This window comes from Pseudorasbora parva, chromosome 15, assembly GCF_024679245.1.
Source record: "Pseudorasbora parva isolate DD20220531a chromosome 15, ASM2467924v1, whole genome shotgun sequence".
Classification (NCBI taxonomy): domain Eukaryota; kingdom Metazoa; phylum Chordata; class Actinopteri; order Cypriniformes; family Gobionidae; genus Pseudorasbora; species Pseudorasbora parva.
The window spans coordinates 17,516,297-17,540,065 of record NC_090186.1 but is presented as its reverse complement, the minus strand read 5'-3'; the positions used below and the strand labels follow the sequence as shown (position 1 = coordinate 17,540,065).

General features: G+C 38.3%; 1 protein-coding gene across 1 annotated transcript; it reads right to left on the bottom strand.

The window, feature by feature from the left end:
• Positions 1-27: 27 nt before the first annotated feature.
• On the bottom strand, positions 28-23,769 carry crip2l (cysteine-rich protein 2-like). Its single transcript, XM_067417249.1, has 8 exons — positions 23,572-23,769; positions 7,720-7,814; positions 4,404-4,461; positions 4,001-4,123; positions 1,334-1,402; positions 1,091-1,185; positions 634-691; positions 28-547 (listed from the first exon to the last, which is right to left on the bottom strand). The coding sequence occupies exons 1-8, from the start codon at positions 23,612-23,614 to the stop codon at positions 483-485; spliced, it is 606 nt and encodes a 201-aa protein (XP_067273350.1). The 5' UTR covers positions 23,615-23,769; the 3' UTR covers positions 28-482.

Sequence of the window (23,769 nt, the reverse complement as noted above, 5' to 3'; positions counted from 1 at the left end):
AATGTGAAATGAAACAAAACACAAAAATACACTTAACAATATTTTTAATTACAAATATTTTTTTAAATACATAACATATCTTAAGTGCAAAGTTCCGAAAGCATATACTGTCAGTGAAGTATAATAAATAGTGTAAGTGCATGTGCTAAAATGCTACACAACTAATGACAAAAACAATTTATTCTAAACTAAATGTTCTTGTTACCTGTAATCTAACGTCACAGTCAGAAAAAAAAATCAATACCCAAACTACATTATTAAAAATATATATATAAAAAACTTAAATACAGCAAAAAGGCTAAACACATGTGTCTGTTAGTAATTAGTAATACTAGCTCCTTTTGAGTAGAATTAGTATATAAGTGGCACTCTTAACAGGATAAGTGCAGACTCACAAAAGAGAGGAAGATTTAAAGGAAGCAGACAAATGGCTTGAATCTAAGGTTGCTAATACTGTAATACTACTGGTCTGCTTGTAGCTCTTAGGGCTGGCTTTCAGTGTTTGGGTCCTCGTATATGTAACTGCCAACACCTCCAGTATTAACTCCTGAACAAAAACAGGGAGAAAACAGTGAACAAAAAACAAAAATCATGATGAGTACTGTATATATCAAATGAAATTGGAAAATGCACCTTTTGGCCCAAAGAGAACAGCGTAACAGGGTTTATGGCAGTAGGGCTGGCCATCATGCTGTAGTTAAAACAGAAACCATGTACAATATTAAATGATACTTGTTTCCACATGTCATTTTCAATCTGGATGCACTGCACAACAATATCATAACTGCATCTTTATTATATTACAAAGTACTGAGACATATACATTTCCACTTAACCCACATTTTATTTGACAAAATTATATTTCATATTCAGAAACATGATAAATATCAACATAAAAAATATCTGCAAACCCTAACACTATTATTTAACTGTGTAAACAGAACTTGCTCTGCTGTAAATGATTATGCCATTTCAAGTTTTGCAGATAATACTTAATTTTTTTGTTTTATGCCTGCAGTAATAAGTAAAACGTCACTTGGTTGATAAAGTGAGGTATGCGTTTAAGGGTTAAAGCGTTTCTTCCCCTCACCTCTGCATGACTGCCTGGAGCTAGAGTCTTACTGCACCTCTCACAGCGCAGACAGGGTCTGTGCCAGTCTTTACCCAAGGAACTGACCTTTTCAGCTGAAACACAAAGAAGGAAACACAGGCCCTTCTGTAAGCATCAGTCAACCCCAACAAAATGCTAATGTGAGTCCTGGCACTGCTGAACACACACGTCCCACACAAGTCCATATTTGGTGAACTTTAATGTCTGAATGTCAGCGCTTACCAAAATACACGGTTTTGTTGCACCTTGGGCAGATGTTCGGCTCACCAGAGAACGAACTGAAACTAGCAGCTGTAGGAAATGAGGTAAACAATTATTCTCACAAATAACATTCATTTAAATCTTCACATTTTAATTTATTCACCATTTTATTCTTAAAAACGTGAGAGAAATCCTCTCAATAAAAACCTTTGACGCTAATATGTCAACAAAATGAAACGAGAATTTTGAACCTGGCTTTGGGCCCTATCATACACCTTTTGTTAGTTTCAGTTTAAGCAGTTATCATTATCACGTCCTGCGCCACGTTGTTTAAATAGCAAATGCATTCGTTCTCGTTTTTTGCGCCCATGGGCGTGCTGGTCTGAGAACGATGTGTGTTAAGGCGCATTGTTGGCGTATTGCTATTTATAAACTGCCATGGTGCAACCGCAACTGGCTTTTAAAGAGAATGCAAGGTGAGAGTCTGACTGGTTTGTTGTACGTTATGCCCAAAACACACCCATGACTCAGAATAGGGACAACCCTTTTAAACCATATGCCGGGCAGCACTGACCATTTTTCCAGACGTTAAACTAGCAAAAGTGGATTCTGACTAGGGCTGTGATTTTTGAGAAAAACCTAATTCGAACGGATATCAAATATCAGCAATGCATTCAAATATATTTGAATATCTACGTAGGCCCGTGATTTGATCATGGGCCTATGCTACAATGCGTTTAGAGCGCCCTCTAAAATAAAAAACAAATGGTCTAATCATAAGCCACGTTTACGTGCACACTTTTTTGTCATTCCGATTAAAATAATTACAATTGAAAAATTCAGTAGACTGTTTAACATGAGACGCTATCTAAACCGATCTGGGTTTTACATGTGGTGACTTTCAATCAGAATCATTTTGTGACATGCGCACACAGTTTGTCCGCCGCATCACCAGCAGAAATGTCGAAGCTCTCCTCTCCAGCAGCTGGAAGGTGTTCACGGATACCATAGAAACTCTCAACAGCCACCAGGACTTATATGGTTTTATAAAAGCTATTTATTTGTTGTAAAGTGTAATAATCATTTCAGAAAAAAATGTATTCTTCTGTCAGGTGCAGTTGAAGTAAAAAGTGCCCGGGACAAACGCTGTCAAGATAAGAGGGTGTAGCCAGGCTGTGTGTCATTATGCCCACATCATCTTCATAACTTCTTACGAAATAAAAAGTTTACCCCTCATAAAAATGAACTTTCCTCTCTTGTCAACATAATAGCCTGATATGAGCACGGCGCGCGCTCTTCAGCGTGCTGAATATCACATCATATCAGAGGTGGAAAGTAACGAATTACATTTACTCGCGTTACAACGCTTAACATTTTTACGAATTAATGATAAAAATAAGTTGTTAATCTAATTCATAATAATTTATTGAATTTAGTTTATTAGACATGTTTTATTGAAATTTTGATAAACAAAATAAACAAATGGTTTTAAGTTTGTTATAATAAAGCATTTGTTCAACCAAATAAAAAAAAGACCAATCTTCTTCATTCATTTAACATCATTTTAACAAGTGATAATAACCATCATTTAATAATAGGTACAGTAAATGTTTAATTGATGTTTTCTGAGATAGTTGTCATATCGTGAAAATCTCATTCTATCACAACCCTACAGGGGAGAGTTCACAACACCCACTGTTAAAAAAGTAACTAAGTAACTTTTACTCTGAGTACATTTTAAATGAGCTACTTTTTACTTTTACTTGAGTAAATTTTTAGACCAGTAATTTTACTTGTACTTAAGTAAAATTTCATTGAAGTAACAGTACTTTTACTTGAGTAGAATATTTTGTTACTCTTTCCACCTCTGCATCATATAAGGAAGCTCACTCAAAAGTAATCGGGTCAGATCGTTTACATGGTGAAATTTTTGGTTTGATCGGTTCATGAAAAGATTTATCCCACCCCTCTCAAAACAGATTACAATTTCATTTGGTTTGCTCATTTTTGTTCCGATTACAGGGAGCATTTTCATTCGGATTGGACTTTTTAAACCGATTACAGTGCTCTATGTAAACGCACAAATAGATTGTAAAAATGCGTTACATGGCACTTTAAAACCAGATCGTTTATTTATAGTTTGATTACGGATATTTCACATCATGTTCGAATGCATATTTGAATATCGAATAAAAAGTGACAGCCCTAATACTGACACGCCCCTGTTGTTCCTAAGTGCACTTGCATCATGCGCTTAGATCGATAAAATAGGGCCCTACATTTTCCGAACCCATGCCTGGTCCACACTGTTTTTGCCAGCACGCGGATGGCCAACAACATACCGGTATTAGGCTGGTGGTTATAATGTTTTGGCTCACTGGTGTGTGAACAGTGCTTGTGAGAAATTGCTCACTGCACCTTTAATTAGACAATGATTCATTTGCATATTTAAACTAAAACATTTCAGAAAACCTAGTTTTACATAAACAAATGTATGTAATTCAGTGTCATCGACTGGGTAAGTATACTGATATATCTTACATTTACATTTTTACCCTATTCACTCACGTTGTCTTGCCTTAAAGTAACACTATTATAAAAAAAGTTCATTATTTAAAAAAACCCTATGACTTTAAGTCTCTGCATTATTATCTACAGCAGTACAACCAATATTTCAAACAAACTTACCCTTCACTGGACCCCTGGTAGTCTTTTTCTCTTCAGCCTTTTTGGTTTCCATGGCAACTGGGGCAGTATCATCGTTGACAGGTGTTTCATAGACATACGATCCCGCCCCACCAATATTTACACCTACAGAAAGACAGGAAGGCAGTACGGTTGCATCTTTTCTCTATTATATGGGTGGTATTTAAACATTTCAGTAGCCTATGTAAGAATTCAACATGGGCTTTAAATCCATGTAGCGTTAATCCGCATCTCAAGATCAGAGATTTAAGAGATAAAACTGCTTCTGTGCAGGCTGTCTGCCTCATTAAGAATCTGTAGCATCAAAGAAGAGAGTGTCCTACTTGCTGCAAGCCCCACAAATTATGAATAGACAGATCCAAGACACTAATTAGATGTACTGTACCTTTTGGTCCATAGAGGGCAGCATAGCATGGCTTGTGGCAGTATGGCTTCCCATCATGCTGTTAACAGTGGATAAAGTACATCACTGAGATTAATTAGGCATCCAGTTCCTGCCATCCTTCTCTGTTGTCATCAAAAATTAACACTCATGCTGTCCAAAGATTAGAATATGAAATAATCTCAACATTGAAATAGCAAACAACCGAACAACAGAAATAATATATTTTAAAAGATCATCCTTAAATGTAAACTGAATGTAATGTTTATGGACACTTAACTACATATTATTTACAATGAAATGAAAAGTGTTATAATTTAAATTCTTATTACATGCAATTAGTTCAACTTAAAGGTGCAGTGTGTAGAATTTATGAGAATCTTTTGAAGATTTATGAGGATTTATGAGGTATTTATGAGGGTCTTCTGTAAACAGACCTTACATAAAGTACCGTTATGTTTCTATGTACATACACCACGGGTTCCCTTACAGTGAAATCGCCATTTTGTGCAGTCATTTTTCTACAGTAGCCCTAAACGGACAACCTGCTATACAGAGCACTAGCTACTCTGCTGTATTAATATTAACATGATTTCTTAATGTCTAGTGATGTATCAGGGCTATTTTATGATTAATTGAAATGCATATCTTACATACAGTTCCTTTAAACTAAACTTATTAAAGCCTTGCCAATTTAAACATTCAAGAGCAAGATGCAAAAGAAAACTAGTGCGCTGAGAATAGATTTGTATTAGTATTTGTGTGTGTCTGTGTGTGCACACTCATCTGAAGTGTGCAAACAGCGCAGATAGCCCGCAAATATTGAGTTCTATTAAGTCTTGCGTTTGATCGGACAAATTCCGATTACTAGTTATATTTATATTCCGCTTGTAGTTTTATTATTTGTTCTTCTTCTGTTTATTTTTATTTGACAAATGTCCTAATTTCCCTAAACAATGCACATACCAAACCATACCGATACCGTGACCCTAAAACTATGATAAAAACCAAACCATATATATATATATATTGATATATATATACATATATACAATATATACATATATTGAACCATTAAACTCCTAATTTAAAAGTTAATGACCAAAAATATCATTACAGAAGTTTACAATGCCTGTTGCATATGAAATATAACATGGACAACATTGAATACATATCTTTTCATCAGGTTAGATATTGATTATTAATCACTCAAACCCCTTAATCTATACCTCGATACTGTCAGACTTCCACATCCCTCATGTTTTTTAACACTTTCGTTGTAGTGTTTGTAGTTCTAATCGAATCCTCAACCAATGTGCACTGGGTTGTGGGCCGTTGAGAGTGCGCGCGGATCTGCAATTTGGATTCTATCCGGAAAAAGTAGACCATCCAAGAATCTTTGGAATACTAATTTCAATATACTAAGATTTGGGATACACTAATTCTAATTTCGAATACTATTTAGAACAAATTGTAAGTCAATTGGGACGCAGCATTCTCCTGATTTGTGTGGCCAGGTCTCATTGGCGCTGCCTATGTCTTCACCTCTGTCAGCTCTGTCTCCATCTGTTGTCCCCTGGTTAAACTAGCCAAATCTCCACCATGGTTTCTCTCGCCTTTTACTCTGCCATGAGCTTTGGTCCTGAGTCCCCGCCAGGCTCCTCCTGCTCCTCCCACCATCATTGGTTTCTCCCGCCACCATCTCCTCTTTCCTCCTGTCCTTTGCCTGTCCCTTGTCTTCCTCCAGAGCCCGTGCACTGCCTGCCTCATCAGTTTATACTATTATCGGCGTGAGGACGCAGCTTCCGGAAGGGGGAGCTACTGTAATGGTTATTGTCTGTTTAGTTCTGTTTTATTATCATTGTGTTTTTCCTGTTTGCCTGTCTGCCTGCCTGTTTTTCCTATTAGTTTCCATTGTTCCTAATGAATGACAGACCTTTTATTTCTGGAAAAATTCCTCCCATTACGTAAATATCGTCAATTTGCGCCATGGGAGGAGTTGTCTTCTCTCTAACTGAACTGATTTTATGAAAATGAACGCGGTCGCGGTGGGAAAGTGATCAGTGATTCAGTGGGTGGCTTTGCGTGTGGCCTCGTAGGGCAGCAAAGCATTCTGGGAATTGTTGTATTTCATCAACATACATTTTCATACATTTTCTGTCTTTTCTCAGTCTAGAAAGCACTAAATAAAAAAATTGTTTTACATTTCTACTATATGAATGACCCAGTTTAAATACAAATTCATCTTCCCAGCGCTGAAGTACTCCTCTATGTCCTTAGTTTCCTCAGTTATGTGTTCCATGTCATCTTTTTATAAAGCAGCTTTCTTTTTTGTGCAAGTTCTCTCTTAAAGATTATTATTAAAAAAATGAACAATTAAGTTTATTATTTTTATTTACTCCTTGTCTTCATGCGCTCATTATAACCACATTATGACACCAATAAGAAAATCTGCTGCAGTTACATAAACAGTGAACCGCCTCTCTTGTCTCTGAACTCTTGCATTTGACATTGTGTGATTAAAAGCATAGTGAATAACAAAAATCTGAATGGATGTTTAAAGACATGTAAATAACGTTTGACTTGTTTTGTGTACCATAGCAACTGGGGTGACCGCTATATTTCTGCTTTTCTGTAAGAGCCACCCACTGTCAGTTTTCATGTTCATTTAGCTCATCTGCTGTTCTTACATTGTTCTGAACAGACAAATGGATTGTGAAAATCGGATTGAATTTTCGTGTCAAACATTTGTGTTTGTGTGAACAGGCCTTTAGTATAGCACACTACTCTTACTCTATAAAAATACGACAGAAATACTAAGAGTAGCATGCTAATACAAATTCAGCCAGAACTTTCTTTACGAGTGAGTCATTGAATCTTTCACTTAACTGATTTGTTCAAAAACACAGATTAATTTGAATGCCACTGTTGCTGAAGCAAACATAGAAGATGTAATTGTGAAAATTATAACTAAAATGTAAATAACTCAATATGAATTATTGTTTATTGAACTGTTGAATAAAATATAAAAAACTGTAATGGATGTGACTACTTGCTATGGTTTCATCTGTGTTGATATTTGGAACAGAACTCTTGCTCATGTAATATTGCTTAATTTATTTCAGACTATCGATATATTTTGTGACCACATTAGATGCAATATTCGCCAGATAAACATATGCATATGCACACCTCACAAAATAAATTTGTGTTTAGTAGAATATACATTCATATTCATGGTTAATTTTACACAGGAAATACAGTTTATTTTATATGGGGTTTTATCTTCAGCACTTTCTTTTCTCAGTCTTACTCTCACCTCTGCATGTCCTCCTGGATTTAGGGTCTTGTTACAGCGTTCACACTTCAGACAGAATTTGTGCCAGTCTTTCCCCAGAGATGTCACTTTTTCCGCTACAAGACACAAAAAAATTTAACACTTTTACTCCACTTATTTGAAGATGTATATTAAGATGATGGTTTAAGATTTTTGAATAAAAATGTTAAACTGAAGCATAACAACTGAGCTGTTAATTACTCTGTAGAGACCCTTACCAAAATGGTGCCTGGCAAAGATCAGAGCTTCTATGAAATGGTGGTTTGAGTGTCTGAGTCTCATTAGAAAAACAAACAAAAAAACTGCCTACCAGGCTATAAACCACATACACGTGTTTATCTATTTAGTTAACACATGACTAGTTATTTTGTATTTTAATATGTTTTCCTTAAAGTTAAACATATAGTTACTATTAAAATCTAAGTTGACCAGTCTTATTTGTTAAATGGAATATTACATTGTTAATTGTAAATAATTTATCTGTGCACACCTTTTTTTTTTTTTTACACTTTATGTGCACTTGTAATCTTTAATAAAATTACATTCCCCTCCATCTTGCAGTGACATATTTATCTTATGGTGTTTACTGGCGTGAGGGCAAGGAAACCTGTCACTCGCATGAGACCCACCAATAGCAATCCACAATCATCCAAATCATTTCCCCATGCACAAAATGTTTCACTAGGATATACTTCACAATATGGAAGAAAAGACTATTACAGTTTATTTGTGTTTTATTTATGCCGACTTTAATGTGTGTAAGTGAGTCCACTAAGATATATTAAGAAGCCTAATGTCCATAAAGTCAGGGATATGCAGACAACAGCAAAACACTCTTAAGGAGTGAAAGGTTCTTATCAAACCTGACCCCTTCATATCAAGGCCAGAATATTCCAGGCTCATGCCTGAGGGAGCACAGAATACCCTCACGAGCCATTCTTCACAGACCAGACATCACATCACGTCAGTTTGAGTCAAGACTAAAGAACTGCACAAAAACATTTTAGGTCAAACTTTATGAAATCCATTCAGGGATGTTTGGGAAAGTATGTTTATTTTTATGTGTTCTATTGCAAGATGTTGCCTCAGGGTAACAAATCCATTTTCTTCACTTTGCAAGCACATGATGCATATAAGGCAATAAAACACTAATAAAGAAGGGATGACTTTGAATAAACCAGGAAAAAGTGTTTCTTTTATTTCACTACATTCTTGCAATTATTTATCTTTTTTTTAAAATCTTTCTCTGGCATGGTACACCATGTGAAAGGCATATCTCTTTCTGTATAGATCTATATAAATATCTAACACAACACATGGCACTGAAGACTGGAGTAATGATGCAGAAAATTCAGCTTAATTTACAGCCATTAATAGCCTGGAAATCTAGACGCACCTAGCGGCAGCAAATCTAATCTGCCGAGTGTCGTCTAGCAACTCTTAATACCTTCTGAGCTGTGAAAACTAAACTTTGGTCTGGCCAATCACATCGTGTATAGAGTCGGTGGGCGGGGCTTAACATAATGACGAAAGAGTTGTGCTTGTGTGCTACTTTTAACACAGAAGCTGGCAAACGGCAGTCTTTCGAATCAGCTTTGACCGCGACTCTGGAAGACTTGGAGTTAAGCTTTTCTCTGAGAAAATAACAAAAAACGGCACTGAAGTCATTCTTGAAAAGGGAAGATGTGTTCGGAGTTTTGCCGACCAGATACGGCGAAATTTTAATCTATCAGCTAGCTCCGCTTAACCTTCGTTGCTCTGGTTGGTTGTAGAGCTATCCAATTTCGTGCAGAGGGAGTCTTAAAGACAACCGTTTATCCCGTCCCTCGGATTAAACCCTGTCAATGGTGAGTTTCCAGACCAATCATCTTGATTTGGGTCTGGCTTGTCAGGCTAAGCCAATACATTTAAATTTTAAACATTAAAATGAAAAACGTATTTGGTAACCTTCATTCCCTGAGACAGGAATGAGTACTGAATATGACAGGAGTGTGGGTTCATAGTGGATTGAGCTCAGCAGAGGTCAATTCCTTTACACAGAGCTGACCCATGCCTACAAAGTGCAGACGTCTAAGTTGTAAAACATTGCAAATGTAGATGGAAATATCCTACCGGCCGCCTCACAGTTTTCACCAATGGAAACACCACAGGACTAAGCCCAGGATGAGACCATGCCTCTAGTAAAGTGAGCTTTTACCCTGATGGGGCATTGTAGGCCCATCGAGGAGTAGGCGAATGAGACCAGATGCCCTTTAGTGTGGCCTCCGAAGCATACAAATAGCTGTTCCAATTACCTGTATGACACAGAACGCTAAATGTAAACTTTCAAAGCCCTTACTGGACCGTAGACAGGTCCCATGTAGGGATGGTGAGAGAGTGAGGCTGGTTCAGCCCCTTTGACTCCGTAAGAAAAGCCCAGTGGCTTAAACAAACAAATTGTTTCCATCACTCTTAACTAAACAAGGTGCTAGGAGGCATAGACGAGGCTGCTTGGGGGCTGGTCCAGCCACAGCAAGACTTAGCCATCGCTTCTTCCTGTCTTCCAGGACAACTTCTGAGGCACTGGGTCCAGCATTATCTTAGGCCGGCTTATCTTGCATGAGCGCTGTCAGGGGTTAAGGCTGTGGCACAGATGCTGAGTGGTCAAGGGTGCAGACTTTGCAGGCTGTTGAGTCGGCACAGTCCTGGGATGACTTAGAACAGCATAAGAAGTGGAATGCTTCAGCAGTGGTGAAGCGGTCAGTGAAGCCATTGACGACGGGTCCAAAGAGACCAATGGGGGAGACTGGGGAATCGAGAAAGGTGGCTTTTTCTGCTTGCTTGATCTCCATAAGATTAAGCCACAAGTGATGCTATAGAATCACTAAACTGGCCATGGATCTGCAAATGGCCTGAGTCATCACTTTTGTAGTGCGCAGGGGACAAGTCTGTCACGCTGCACAGCTCTTCGAAGACGGCTGGGTCAGGTCCAGACTTCATGGAGCAGAGGAGTTTGGCCTGAAAAACCTGAAGGACAGCCATGGTGTGTAGGGAGAAAGCCGCTTGAAGTGTAGGCTCATTCAGCGAGGGCTGAAATAGTACTGCAGGGCTTTGATGGGTGTGAAACTTTTGCTTTCCATTTTATGGCAGTGGGCAGTTGGTTGAAATGGAGACTCATAGGCAGGACAAGTAGGAAGCGTGCCACAATTTAGTGAGCTAATAGAGGATCTCTGGAAAGAATGGGGCTGCTTGCTGACAAGGGACCTGATGGCACCCCAGCTGGAACCATTCGTCCATTCAACTGTGTGTGGGCTAATCAGGGGTAGACCTATGCAGACCGAGCTCTTCGATCGCCTTGGAGAGTATACTGAAAAGATTGTTGTCTATTCCAGTTCTGGCATCAGTTGTTTCTCTAGATGGCAAGGGGGCAGGGTCATCCAGCAATTCTGACCATTCCTCAGTGTCAGAGACCACCAATGACATGCTGTCATCTGGGAGATCTTTATCAGATTCCCAATGAGACCATACCCCTCACGCTAGCAGAGGGACCTGAACCAGCGTGAGCTCAGTCATGTCAGTGTGCTCAGATCCTCTGCTCCGCTGTTTTTCCTCCAAGACCCACACAGGCAATGAACTCACTGTGTTCGTCATCAGCATGCAGGGGTGTCCTACACAAGCTACACTGGTGGCACAACAGAATTTAGCTTTTTTAGAAACTCTTTTAGAATCACCGGATAGCAGCAGGGGACTTGCTGAATTAACAGTTTGCAGGCACGTAGAAGATCGCTCGTGAGAAACATTAACATTGTTTCTCGGGCAATTAACATTGTGTATAGAGTCGGTGGGCGGGGCCATAACATTTGCGTGCTTCTAGTAAACACAGAAACTGGCGAACAGCGGTCTTTCATATCAGCTTTGACCACTACTCTGGAAGACTTGGAGTTAAGCTTTTCTCAGAGAAAAGAACAAAGAACAGCACTGAAGTCATTCTTAAAAAGGGAAGATGTGTTCGGAGTTTTGCCGACCGGATACGCCGAATGTTTAATCTGTCAACTAGCTCTGCTTCACCTTTGTTGCTCTGGTTGGTTGTAGCGCTATCCTATCCTCAGGATGTAGCGCTATCCTCAGGCTACCAAAATGCCCTCTTTTATAACAAGATGTCCCCGCCCCTACTGCAGATTCTGGCGGGCTTCTTCACCATAGCCTCATGCAGCTCCGCTGCCTCGTCATTGGTTCGATTCAGTTGAACTACATAAACCAATGGCCGTGCTGTATCACTGTATTATTGAAAAATGCATCAGTAATCTGAGAAAAAGTATTTTTTTTCTCCACCAGCGTATGAGTGAAGTATAGAAAGGGAAGTTATTTTACATTTTAATAATATTACTGTTTTTACTATATTTTTATCAATTAAATACAGCCTTGTAAATACAGTATTAAGTTAAATGCATCAAATTTAATTGAATGCAGGGGATTTAGAAATGAATTGTTTCTTTGATGCATCGCGATGCAGATGTGGACGATTCGGTATCGGTTCAGTAATAGACCATAATTGGTTATAATGTACTGATTATTTTCTGACGTCATTTGTCACGCACGTGTTTTGTTGCGTTACCATACAATGGCAGAGGGAGGCGAGACGCAAGTGAGAGTAGTTAATGCTCCATACTTTAAAAGTTGACATCTGGGCACATTTCGGCTTGTATGAAAAACTTGCATGACCTGGAGAACAAACATGCTGTGTGTAAATCAAAGCTATCTGATTTATCAAAACAATTTAATTTACACCTGGGCACATAAATGTATCTCCGCAGAACGAATACAAATCTGTTAAATTCTCGCATTATATGCAGATTTAATGGAGTTCACTTCACCGAAAACAACAGATATTAGCTGTGTTTTATTGATCATTAGATCATTTTAAAATCAAAGAATGCAATATAAGCATGCACGGCCACAGCACTGGTAACATCATTCAGTTTCGTTACTTTTAATGATGACGATTGCATGTTGAGCACCTTTACTTTCTGTTTAATTTGCAGTAGTTTGTGCACTGGCTTAATGGAGAGATGCTCGTCTGTGGTGATGTATGCTGCATAGCGCCATCATATCTGGCTATAACGTCATATAGCCTACAACATGCTCTCATACGTGTATTATTCTTATATTTTTTACATATGTGGTTTCAACAACCAGATGCATTTAGACTTTAGTTTTGACTGTAAGATGGCCGAAACCACCTCTTAAAGTGGCTTTTAGTATTTCCTTTTGTGTATTTGCTTTAAATGCTCTTGCTTTCTTCTGTGCCCAGACTTGAGTTTTGTTTGATGTTTGATACTTTTAAGAAGGTTGTTTTTTTTTTTGAGCAGGTAAAATAAAAATGTTAGTTTATATAACTGACTGTTTGTATTTATTGACAAAATGGATGAGGTGCATTGTCAATGCATCGTGATGAATCGAATCGATGACATGATAATCCTAATCGAACCGAACCGTGAGACCAGTGTAGGTTCAGACCCCTAGTGGATATGCAATTAAAGTACTTAAAATTGTAATATATGTATGTATTATTAAATTATATTGTTATTTTAATATTGTTATTTAACATAATTTTCAGCATTTATTTTTTGCTTTTTGATCTTCACTTATATCACTGTGACAAGCAGCGAGGCAAGGGACCATGCATGAGAGCGGGCCGGTGGCGAGTGATAATGAGCACCAGCTGCACGCCACACCGGTCTCGTCTCACGGCGGAGTGACGGGAGCAGGGGTGTAGCACCAAATTTTGGGCCCTGGGTACAAACCATCTTGCTGGGCCCCCGTACCATGTATGTGTATGTATAGAAAACTGACTTCTAAGGCCCCCCCCCCCCCCCCCCTGCCTCGGGCCCTGGTTACTCAGTACCCTTTATCCCCCCAGTCCCACGCCCCTGGACGGGAGTATAAAAGGAGGAGCGAAGACAGTGGAAGACAAGAGAGGACCAGGCCTGGATTTATGTTATGTTTTGTTTACGTTTTTGTGTGTGTGTGTGCGGGCAGTCATCCGTGAGGGGCTGCCCGCGTTTTATTGTGTGTGTGCGGGCAGTCATCCGTGAGGGGCTGCCAGCGTTACTTTCATTTTGTTTATTGTTTTGAATTAAAAGTTGTTAAAAGTTTTCTTCCCATCAACGAACCCCATCACAATCACACTTTCTGTTTCTTTCTCCATCTTTCACCTCACAAACAGACATACCCCCACAGCAAGAAATTAACAAGTTGAAAAACTGAATGTTTTTTTGTATGCTGACAAATGTTGAACAGACAAGAGTTTAACAGACAGTAATTAATCCTTGTCTCTAGACTTGTTGTTCTGCTTAATGGTTTCATAATGCCCGCCCACCTAACCTGAGTATCAAAAGAGCTGTTTCCATAGTGAGGACATCCATGGAATATTTTAGCTGACAGAAAGTTGTAGAGGTTGCAAACAGTTTAGAAACAAGAGAAAAATAGTTTTTTGATATACTAATAATCTAGTATCTAATAAATTGTGAAAGAATGTTTGGCATGGAGCATGAAAAATCATTTTCACATATGAATTGGCACCTCTGTGTCCAGACCTTAAAATTCCCATGGCATGACATTTTCATTTTGAAGTTTTTCAACATTAATGAGTTCCGCCTAGCCTTAATATCGTCCCCAAGTGGCTAGAAATTTTGATCGTTGTAAACTTCGTTCTGGCTGTCTTTCTCTACCTTTGAGAAAATTAGCCGATCTTGAATTTTCCTGGTATGTCATACCCAGAACGGTTACCTCCCTTTCCTCCGCCCAGAGAATTTTGCACGCCCATGCCAGTGCTATATTTGTTTGTCCTTGAGAGAGCATGGCAGTTGCTCAGTGTTTGGACGTACACATGAAAACAGAAGTCTTTTTTCAGTTCCTTCATCTGAGCATCAGAAGAACCAGTGGGTTAATTTTATTTTGTCTGGAAATTTCCTGATCTGTGATCAGTGATTTCTGATGTGTAGCTAATCATTCAAGTTCACACAGACTTTCTTTCTAAAATATTTAATGCTTTTTATCCATTAGTGAATCAAGCCGGTGACCATATGAACAACTTCACATCATTTCTGTTAGTAGCATGAACCAAATTTAAATGATTAAACTATTGAAAGCAATAAAAAAACACTCTCTTTATAATGAATGATGCTGTCAACAGAAGCTCTTACTGTATTCATATTGATTGTTATTATAGTAACAATGTTAGTTGTGTTAATTTTTACGTTGCAATGACGAGATCACTGCATTCTCACGATCAACAGACTGCCTGTGTGCTCAATGCTCAAAGGAGGAAGAAGACAGGGTCGGTGTGACTGGGACTTGTGTTTATTCAGAACTCTCAGATACAAGCAAAATAAACTCGTGCTCACAGCACTCTCAACAACTCAGTAGAATATAACTTTCTCAGCAATCTTTATCATCTCCCGTGTCCCCGAGTGCTCTGCTCAGTCTGCCTCTCTCTGGCTGGCAGCGTTTGCATGCAGAGCAGACCTCTCTAAACCACTTCCCATCCGCCACACCACATACAGAACTAATACTTATTTCAAATGCAAAGATGTCAGCCAGTCATAACAGTGGGCATTTTCCCTGAAGTCTTACAGCAGACACGCCCCTTGAAACAGAGCATTCAAGCCAGAGGGCTAATATCAGGGAAGAAAAATGCCTTTTATTTCTAAGTTATGACATTTTATGATGTAAAAATCATACTAACAATATAAGAACACCTCAGGAAACATTATAAAAAAATAAACAAATCCATGCCATGGGACCTTTAAATTCATTGAAAGACTTTGGGATGAGCTGGAGTAGGCTTTACAAAGTGCTTGACTCTTGCATTGTCAATACATCAAGAGCATTGATAAATCTTGACATTGTCGTTCTACGATAGGGATGAAACTATGGAAATTTCACATCACGGTTATAGTGACCCAAATTATCATGGTTATCAATATTATCATGGTTTTGTTCAAATGAGATAAAGTGTTCAAAAAGAACCAATGCACACCGTGAAAACGTTCTCAATGCACTTTTTAAAACTAAGATTGCATTTTGTGGGATTTCCTTCCTTATATAGGCCGTCGTCAATAGCACCACATAATGCATAAATAATAATTTGGTGTAAATATAATCTCTAATATTATCTCTATAAATATGTTATAATATGTTAATATGTTAAGCAATACTCTCATCAGTTTCCTATCAGCTATGACGGTTTTAAATCTAGCATATTTTGTGTACAAGCCCAAACAGTATCCCAGAGAAATAAATCATATCCATATTTTCATATGATTTGACAGTTTATTTTATTAAATATAAAAAATCCAAAAGGTGCGCATTATATCCGACATATAGATGAACACTTTACAGTCAGTTTTATACAAACTTGTGTACCAATGTTGCATGTAACTTTAGAGACGGTCCCTAAATTTGCAAATCTTGAACGTCAAGCCAACTTTATGCCAGTCATATCAGATGCGCTATGGTTCTGCAGTGTTTGTTTTAAACTATTTTTGCTGCTGAAATAGGCTAGAACAAAAACATTCAACCGTATGCTGAATGAATCTCCTGCGTACATCGCATGTTCATCTCTGCTTTTGAGAAGCCTATAATAAGTAGGTGACTAGCAACAGCAACTAGTGTGAGTGACGCCACAGCCGAAATGACACCAACACCAAACAAACGGCGGGTGTTGATGTCAAGCCCTGATTATTATTCCTTAAATGTCGTGTCTGAACATGTTCGGTCGTCTTTGGCTCAAGCTTCACGTTATTATTTCCCAGATGTAGGTTTGGTATTGAGGTCAAAGTCCACTTGCCTTGCGTTCGCAAATCTTCGCAGATTTGAAGTGTTTCCCTAGCCTGACAAGCCAGACCAACATCAAGATGTTTGGTCTGGAAACTCACCATTGACAGCTCAATCTGAGGGGCGGATAAACGGTTTTCTTTCAAACTCCCTCTGCACGGCGTGCAAACAATTGGATAGCGTTACAACCAACCAGAGCAATGAAGATTAAGCAGAGCTAGTTGACAGATTAAACTTTCGCCGTATCCGGTCGGCAAAACTCCGAACACATCTTCCCTTTTTAAGAATGACTTCAGGGCCGTTCTTTGTTCTTTTCTCAGAGAAAAGCTTAAAGTGGGGGGTGAAATGCTGTTTCATGCATACTGAGCTTTTTACACTGTTAAAGACTTGGATTCCCATCCTAAACATAGACAAAGTTTCAAAAACTAATGTTGGACGTTTGATGGAGTATTTCTGTGTTAAAAATACTCCTTCCGGTTTCTCACAAGTTTCGGAGAGTTTTTTTCGAGTATGGGTCGACTTGACGTTAATAGACCGGAAGGTCCTTGTATGGGCCGTACGGGCTCTTCTCACGGTAGGGTGCGAGCGCGTGACTAGCGCGAGAGAGGAAATGCACGGCCGTAAACACTCTCTCAGCTGCAGATCCAGTCGCCCGTGAACACTAATGTTGAATATAGTCCGCGCCGCGCTCCACTTCATTCCTCCACTTTGACATTAAGCAACTTCAACGCTTCAGCACAGCATTCCGGGAAGGCAGCGCTGCATTTGAACCAATTTGAACGCAGAAATGCTTCAGTCGCATCGCAAAATGGATCTCCACACTCCAAGAAGTGTGTTTTTGACGGAGCCGTCCCACCGATAAAGGTTCGGTCCTGCTTTGGAAGCAGCCGGTAAGTAAACCTGCTTCAAATGTCTGTGCTGTTGCTTATCGTCGCGTATGTAAACATCAGTAAACGACACGATTGCGTGCTTCGTCATTGAAATGCGCTAACAGACTTCATTGCTGTTCTATGTAAGTTATAACGTTACACTAGTCTGACGTGCAAAACCGTTCTGCTTGCTACTAAGGTTTGGTCGCATACAATAGTCCATAAACCGAATCATGTCCTCATAAACTGAGAGTAAATACAGTACATACCACAGAGATGGACGTTCTGCTGTTGCTGTTTCTATTTCAGCCTCCGAATTAGATTCTGGATCATATCTATTAGCTGAGATCGATAGCAAGGGTTTCTCCACGCTTGAGGACGTCACCGCTTTGTTCGCGATCGTCATTCTTTAGCTCCGCCCACACGATACGCCTCCAGGTGCTCGGTTTTTTCCGGAAAGACTCGGTACAGCCCATTTTTTTTTTTACAAATATAATAAAACTAAAGACTTTTCGGAGATATGAAGGATGCATTATGTTAAGCCCCGCCCACCGACTCTATACACGATGTGATTGGCCCGACCAGAGTTAGATGATTACAGCTCAGAAGGTATTGAGAGTTGCTAGACGACACTCACGGCATTAGATTTGCTGCCGTTGGGGTGTGTCTAGATTTCTAGGCTAGTGCTTTCCCCTATTACAGTGACTTTCTTCTGGCATGTTCTGCTGCTTTCTACCAGGGCACGCCTGCACCAAACTGGATAGGATTTACCGCGAGTTTTCAAAATCGTGATGATCACTGACGGTTTTAATGATAATTAAATTTTAAACGATATTACTAACCGTAAGTACATTTTATTGTGGTTTATCATGAAACCGGTAATCGTTTTTTATCCCTTTTCTGGAATAGGGCCATGATGTGTCTCTTACATGGTTGTTTAAGAAATGAAAAGCTAGACACTCCATCAATCAGGGTAAAGAATCGTTGGCAAACAAATAAATATAAACGTAATATATCATACAAATAAATATACTTTTAGATGTTTAATTGCTATTTGGAGCATGTGGGTTGCTAGATGAGGGCTTAATGAACAATTTTTTTGTGAAAACCTCAAATTCAACCAAATTTTACATTTTTCACTTCTTTTGTCTCTAGCTCGTAATTAGTTAGTGTGCATTCCAACAAATTTTTGTCAAACATAACATGGTAGAAACATAATAATCACTGCAATAATGATCCAATTATAGACTTTTAAGCATTTGTCTATTTAAAAACAGCTAATTTTTGGAGAAGGGTATAACTGCAGCTTGGAGAAACCCAAATGGGGGCGGGAACTCCAAAACGGGGTAGGAGCTCCAAAATAGGGCGTGGCTTCCCACTGACAGGAAAGCACGCTAAAGTTAGAAAATAACACTGAAGGTAACTTTAAGTCGATCATATGATACGAGATCGTTTGAAATAACGTCATATCTTAGCTTAATTTTGTTCGTTTTATTGATGAATTTAAGTATAATGTTGTTGTTTTCTGGTGTTAAGTTGCCATTGATATTAAGGGAACGATAGAATGATATTGACGATTCTTAGAAAGCATTCATGGAGTTTCTATCATGTTTTTTCCCTCAAATTTTAATGCTTAAGAAACGTACAGTATGCAGTTTGTGTTGTTAATAGTAAGTGATAAATTAGTGTGATAATTCAATGTGTGTAATATGTTGATTAATAATTTTATCTAAACCTACCCATCACAGGAAATGAAAAACTGCAAAAATATATGTGTATATTAGATTTTTTTACTAAGTATATTGAAGAGTGCATGGTATAACGTGATATCATTATACTTTTCCAATGTATTTTTAAGCAATATATGTTGTATATATTAGTGTTCTTTTTCCAATTAAATTGGAAATTCTATTAAAATCATGGATATATATATATATATAGTACATATATTGTAAAATGTATTGTAACATTTTATATTTACGTATTACTTTATATATTAAAAAAAAATTCTGTATAAGAGCAATTGAATTTTCAGTTAAAAACTGAGTTTTATTATGACCTTTTATTATGTTTAATTTGCGCCCTTTTATTTTGAAATGTAAGTCAATGACAATTGGCTGAATCCACAGCCAATGGTTAAAGTTGTTGCTCGTGGAGATCCCGCCCCATATTGGAGTCCCCGCCCCGTTTTGGAGTCCCCGCCCCATATTGGAGTCCCCGCCCCCATTTGGAGTTCTCCAGTCTGCAGACATACCTACTTGACTTTTGGGGGGGCTGGGCAGTGTATAAAACAGGGCGGGACTTCATTTTGTCCATTGGGACAAGACTGGATCATTGGAGGATGTTGTTTGCTACTGGTCGACCTCATGTGGCAGGTTGTCCCGCCCTTGTGCCAGCAAACATGTCAACAGAGAAGAGATGATGTTGCAAGAGGGAGGGAGTTCACCCAAAAATGAAAATTCTATCATTAATTACTCATCCTCATGTCATTCCAAACCCATAAGAACTTTGTTCATCTTTGGAATGCAAATTAAGACATTTTTGATGAAATTTGTTGAATTTTCATTTTTGGGTGAACTAACCCTTTAAAGGAATACTTCATCGCCTTTTCATATTAAACTATGTTATTCCCTTAACTAAGACGAGTTGATACATAGTCATACCTATAAGTATAACACCTTGATAGGTATCCCTTTAAATATTACAAAATAATTCAATTTTAATTACGTATAAATAAATACTGCATAAAAACACAAGAATTTTCCATTTTATTTCATGGTGTCTTTAAGTAACAAAAAAGATTATCCACCACTGACTAAAAAGAGAAAAGTTCTCTGTTTTACTTTTATGGCATCTGCTCAATTATGTGGGCGAAAAGCTTGTTTCTCCACTAAAAGCCATTTAAAAGTAGCCGTGTGCCAGGGTGCATACACTTGATGTGTTAAATTGAATAGGAATGCTTTCTCCAGGTCACACTACACAGCTGTTCAAGTCCCATGAGAGCAACTAGCATCCAGAGACAAAGCAGATTCTTACATGTTAATTATTATAGTGCTCAGTGGGAGGGAGTCAGCTCAGCCTCAGCATATGATATTAGCAAATACACATTTTTAATCGGCTAATCATACATGTTGATCATCAGCCTTTCATTTTCTGCAATGAGCATCATGGTGTCTTGTTTAAAAGTTAACCAATGCTGCAGTGGCGTAACTTTGTTTTAAAAAGAGGGTGGGACATAAATTGCGTATCATATGCAGGTGAAAAACTGCATACTATATGCACGCCAAAGCTTTGGTGTGCATATGGTACTTAGTTTTTTACCTGCATGTGATATGCACTATATGGCGTATTAAGGGGGGTAGCATTGCTGATACAATGTTATATCAGATGTAAATTATGTACAATAACAATTGCAGAAAAATGTGTATTAAGATGTCCGTAAATAAATTAAATAGTTCATTTATTGATATAGATCTTGTTTAATTATTGCATCTAAACACAATATAGCGTTGTGCCAAGATTTTTCACGTGAATTAAGGCATATAGATTTGCACACTTTGCTTATAATCCCTGGTCTAGTCTGTTAAACTTGTCAGAAGTTCTCGTTTCTAATCTGCCCTCGTAGCCTATTTTTTCTCTCATCAAAACCGAATACCATCAGTGGTTGTACATCAAGACCAGGGACAGTTTTTGTGCATTTTGTTTCGTGATCTGACCGGAACAAATAGAAAGTTTCTGCAAGGGCGTTAAGCGTTCGATTAAAGCGCTCGTCTGTGTGAAGACTGCATGAGCCGCGAGAGAAATCTGCAGCACTGATGATAACAGCGGCAACAAGCGCCAGATGGCCTCTTATTTAAAGCTACACTGTGTAACTTTTTTAGTTTATTAGCTAAAAATACTTAGTTCTTTCAAAAAATATATGTGCTCATTAATGTATATTTACTTCTTTCAAGTAATAAAGTATTCTCGTAAGTTTATAATATGCCATTGAAAATACATACGGGTGAGGGGTTCGAATGCCGGTCTCCATGTTGCCCCTCCATCTTGAAAGTACATTAGCCAAAGAGGGCAAGAAGTCCTCGCTGCAGCCTGTAGCACGATGACGTAGCTGGACCAGATCCAACACGTACTGGACGCGCATGCGCGGTGGTTTCATTCACAATTTGATGACGTCACATACGCATGCGCAGTAGAGTTTTGGGGATATGCGCGCAGTTGAGTTGTTGAACTGGATAAATGAATGCTCAAACCGCTCGTGCAAAAATAATGATTAATAACATGCTCACACCATCAGGACACACGTTTGGCATTTTCCCTTGAATGTGTAGGCTACTGGTATTTTAAGTTCTTTACAGATCGTGTTGCATTGTACCTTGAGGATTAAAATTACAGAGACAATTACTTCACTAATTTTTGCTTCCACTTAACAGCAAATATGACCAGAATATATTAATATTTTAACTATTTTGCATGCATGTAGAGAGAAACTAGGATAACTTAAGCATCACATTTATGAAAAGATGACATTCATCAATAATTACTTGTTAGCCTACTATCTATCAGTACTACTACACAGGCTAGAACATCATCTACAATACTGATCAAATATGTCACTTAAGACCAGAGCATGCATTAAGTTAACCCAGAGATCGGTATGAATGACATTGCCATAACGATCCACCATCCAGTACGTATTGGATCTGATCCAGCTACGTCATCGTGCTACAGGCTGCAGAAAGGAGTGTCTCAAAGAGGGACATACCATAAATTCAAGCTTCGCCTTTCGCGTTTTAACACTCAATGGCACCGTGTCGAATGTGAAGAGGGGGGATTGCCATGTTAATAAACTAAATCGGCCACCGTAGGAGTTAAAACGAAATCAGAATTGAGAGGAACAGAAACTATTATTCACTGGATGGTCATATACCTTTACACCGCTAGATGGGGGAAAATATCACACAGTGTAGCTTTAACAAACAAACAAAATGATACTAGATGGTTCTAGTCAACCAGAGATGTTTTGTTTGTATTAGTTAGGTTCATCCGTGAAGCAAGATGTTTTAAAAAAGTGGTGGGGACATGTCCCACCCGTCCCACCCAAAAATTACGCCTATGCAATGCTGTTTATTTACAGTGAGAGTATGTTTTAATATGAAAGCACCTTGTAGGGAGTTTCACAAAAACGTATTTTAGCCAACAGCTGTTAATGATAAATAATAAATTATTATAATGACTAATTACACTGTAGGGACAAATGCCAAATGACACCTGCAGTTTAAAAGAATTTCCACCTAGTAGCATTTAACCAAAGAAGATAAAGAGGAAGAAAAAAAAAGGCAGAGCCCTGTTTAGCATATTCCAATAAATCAAAATGTGGCACACACCCCATTCACACGCGGCTTTTTGAGAATGAAAGGAAAGGTCAATAAATATCTGGACAGAAGAGTATAGAAAGTGTTAACCACGCCTATTAAATGGGTCAAACCAGATTCATACTGACTGCTCAAAATATGTATCTCAATTTGTGGTGGTGTTGCATTGGTTAATGCTAATTATTTCATTCATAGATGATCAGGTTTTAAAATGAAAAGGTATTCAGTGTATTACATAAAATAATGAACATGAACCTGAGTTTTAAATTGAAAATCCACCTGATTATTAAAGTTGCACATAGTGAACCGTTTTAAGATAAATGTCACGTAACACAGTCATATACTTTTATTCATCCTAATTCTGAATTTCATGCGTAATGCATTACTAATTCAGCAATAATTAAAAGCTCTCTCTTATTTTCATATGGGTGATTTTCATGGTGATTTTTGTAACAACACTGCTATATTCATGGTTTCTCTGATCTCAGCAGATAAAATAGTTTGATCTGCAGCGTCTGTAATCAAGTGCACAAATCTTAATCATCAAACGTAATTAATTTAGTAAGAATATCGTGCGCCCGTGATTAGCCAGTTAAATATCAAGCCCACACACTGTGTGTGGTTTTGCAGTTGAAGACGTTATTTATAACGCATATCACGGTAAATGAGAATGAAATAGGCTAAATTAAGACACTATACATGACACTACGTTGCAGACAGCGTGTGCATTGTTTTATTCATGGTATTTCGAAAAGCAAGCAAAATGAACGACTTACCGAAATAAACAGTTTTGTCACATTTGGGACATTTTGATGCCATGTTCCGTGCAAAGCTAGGATTTCCTTTTGATTTGAGCAAGTTCTCTCAAATTCAGATCTGACACAATAAATGCGACTCCCTGGTTCTTAGCGATGCTCAAAGCGAGAGCGCATCCTCTCTTTCAACATTGCCAGTGTGGATCCTCCCTCGATGAC

Bases quoted from the DNA above. Each gene is read 5' to 3' on its own strand.
- crip2l (XM_067417249.1), bottom strand. From the start codon at position 23,614: ATGGCATCAAAATGTCCCAAATGTGACAAAACTGTTTATTTCG. The intron at 4,462-7,719 runs GTGAGAGTAAGA...CACTGTTAACAG, and splicing joins ATCCAGGAGGACATGCAGAG to CATGATGGGAAGCCATACTG. The intron at 692-1,090 runs GTGAGGGGAAGA...TTTTAACTACAG, and splicing joins CTCCAGGCAGTCATGCAGAG to CATGATGGCCAGCCCTACTG.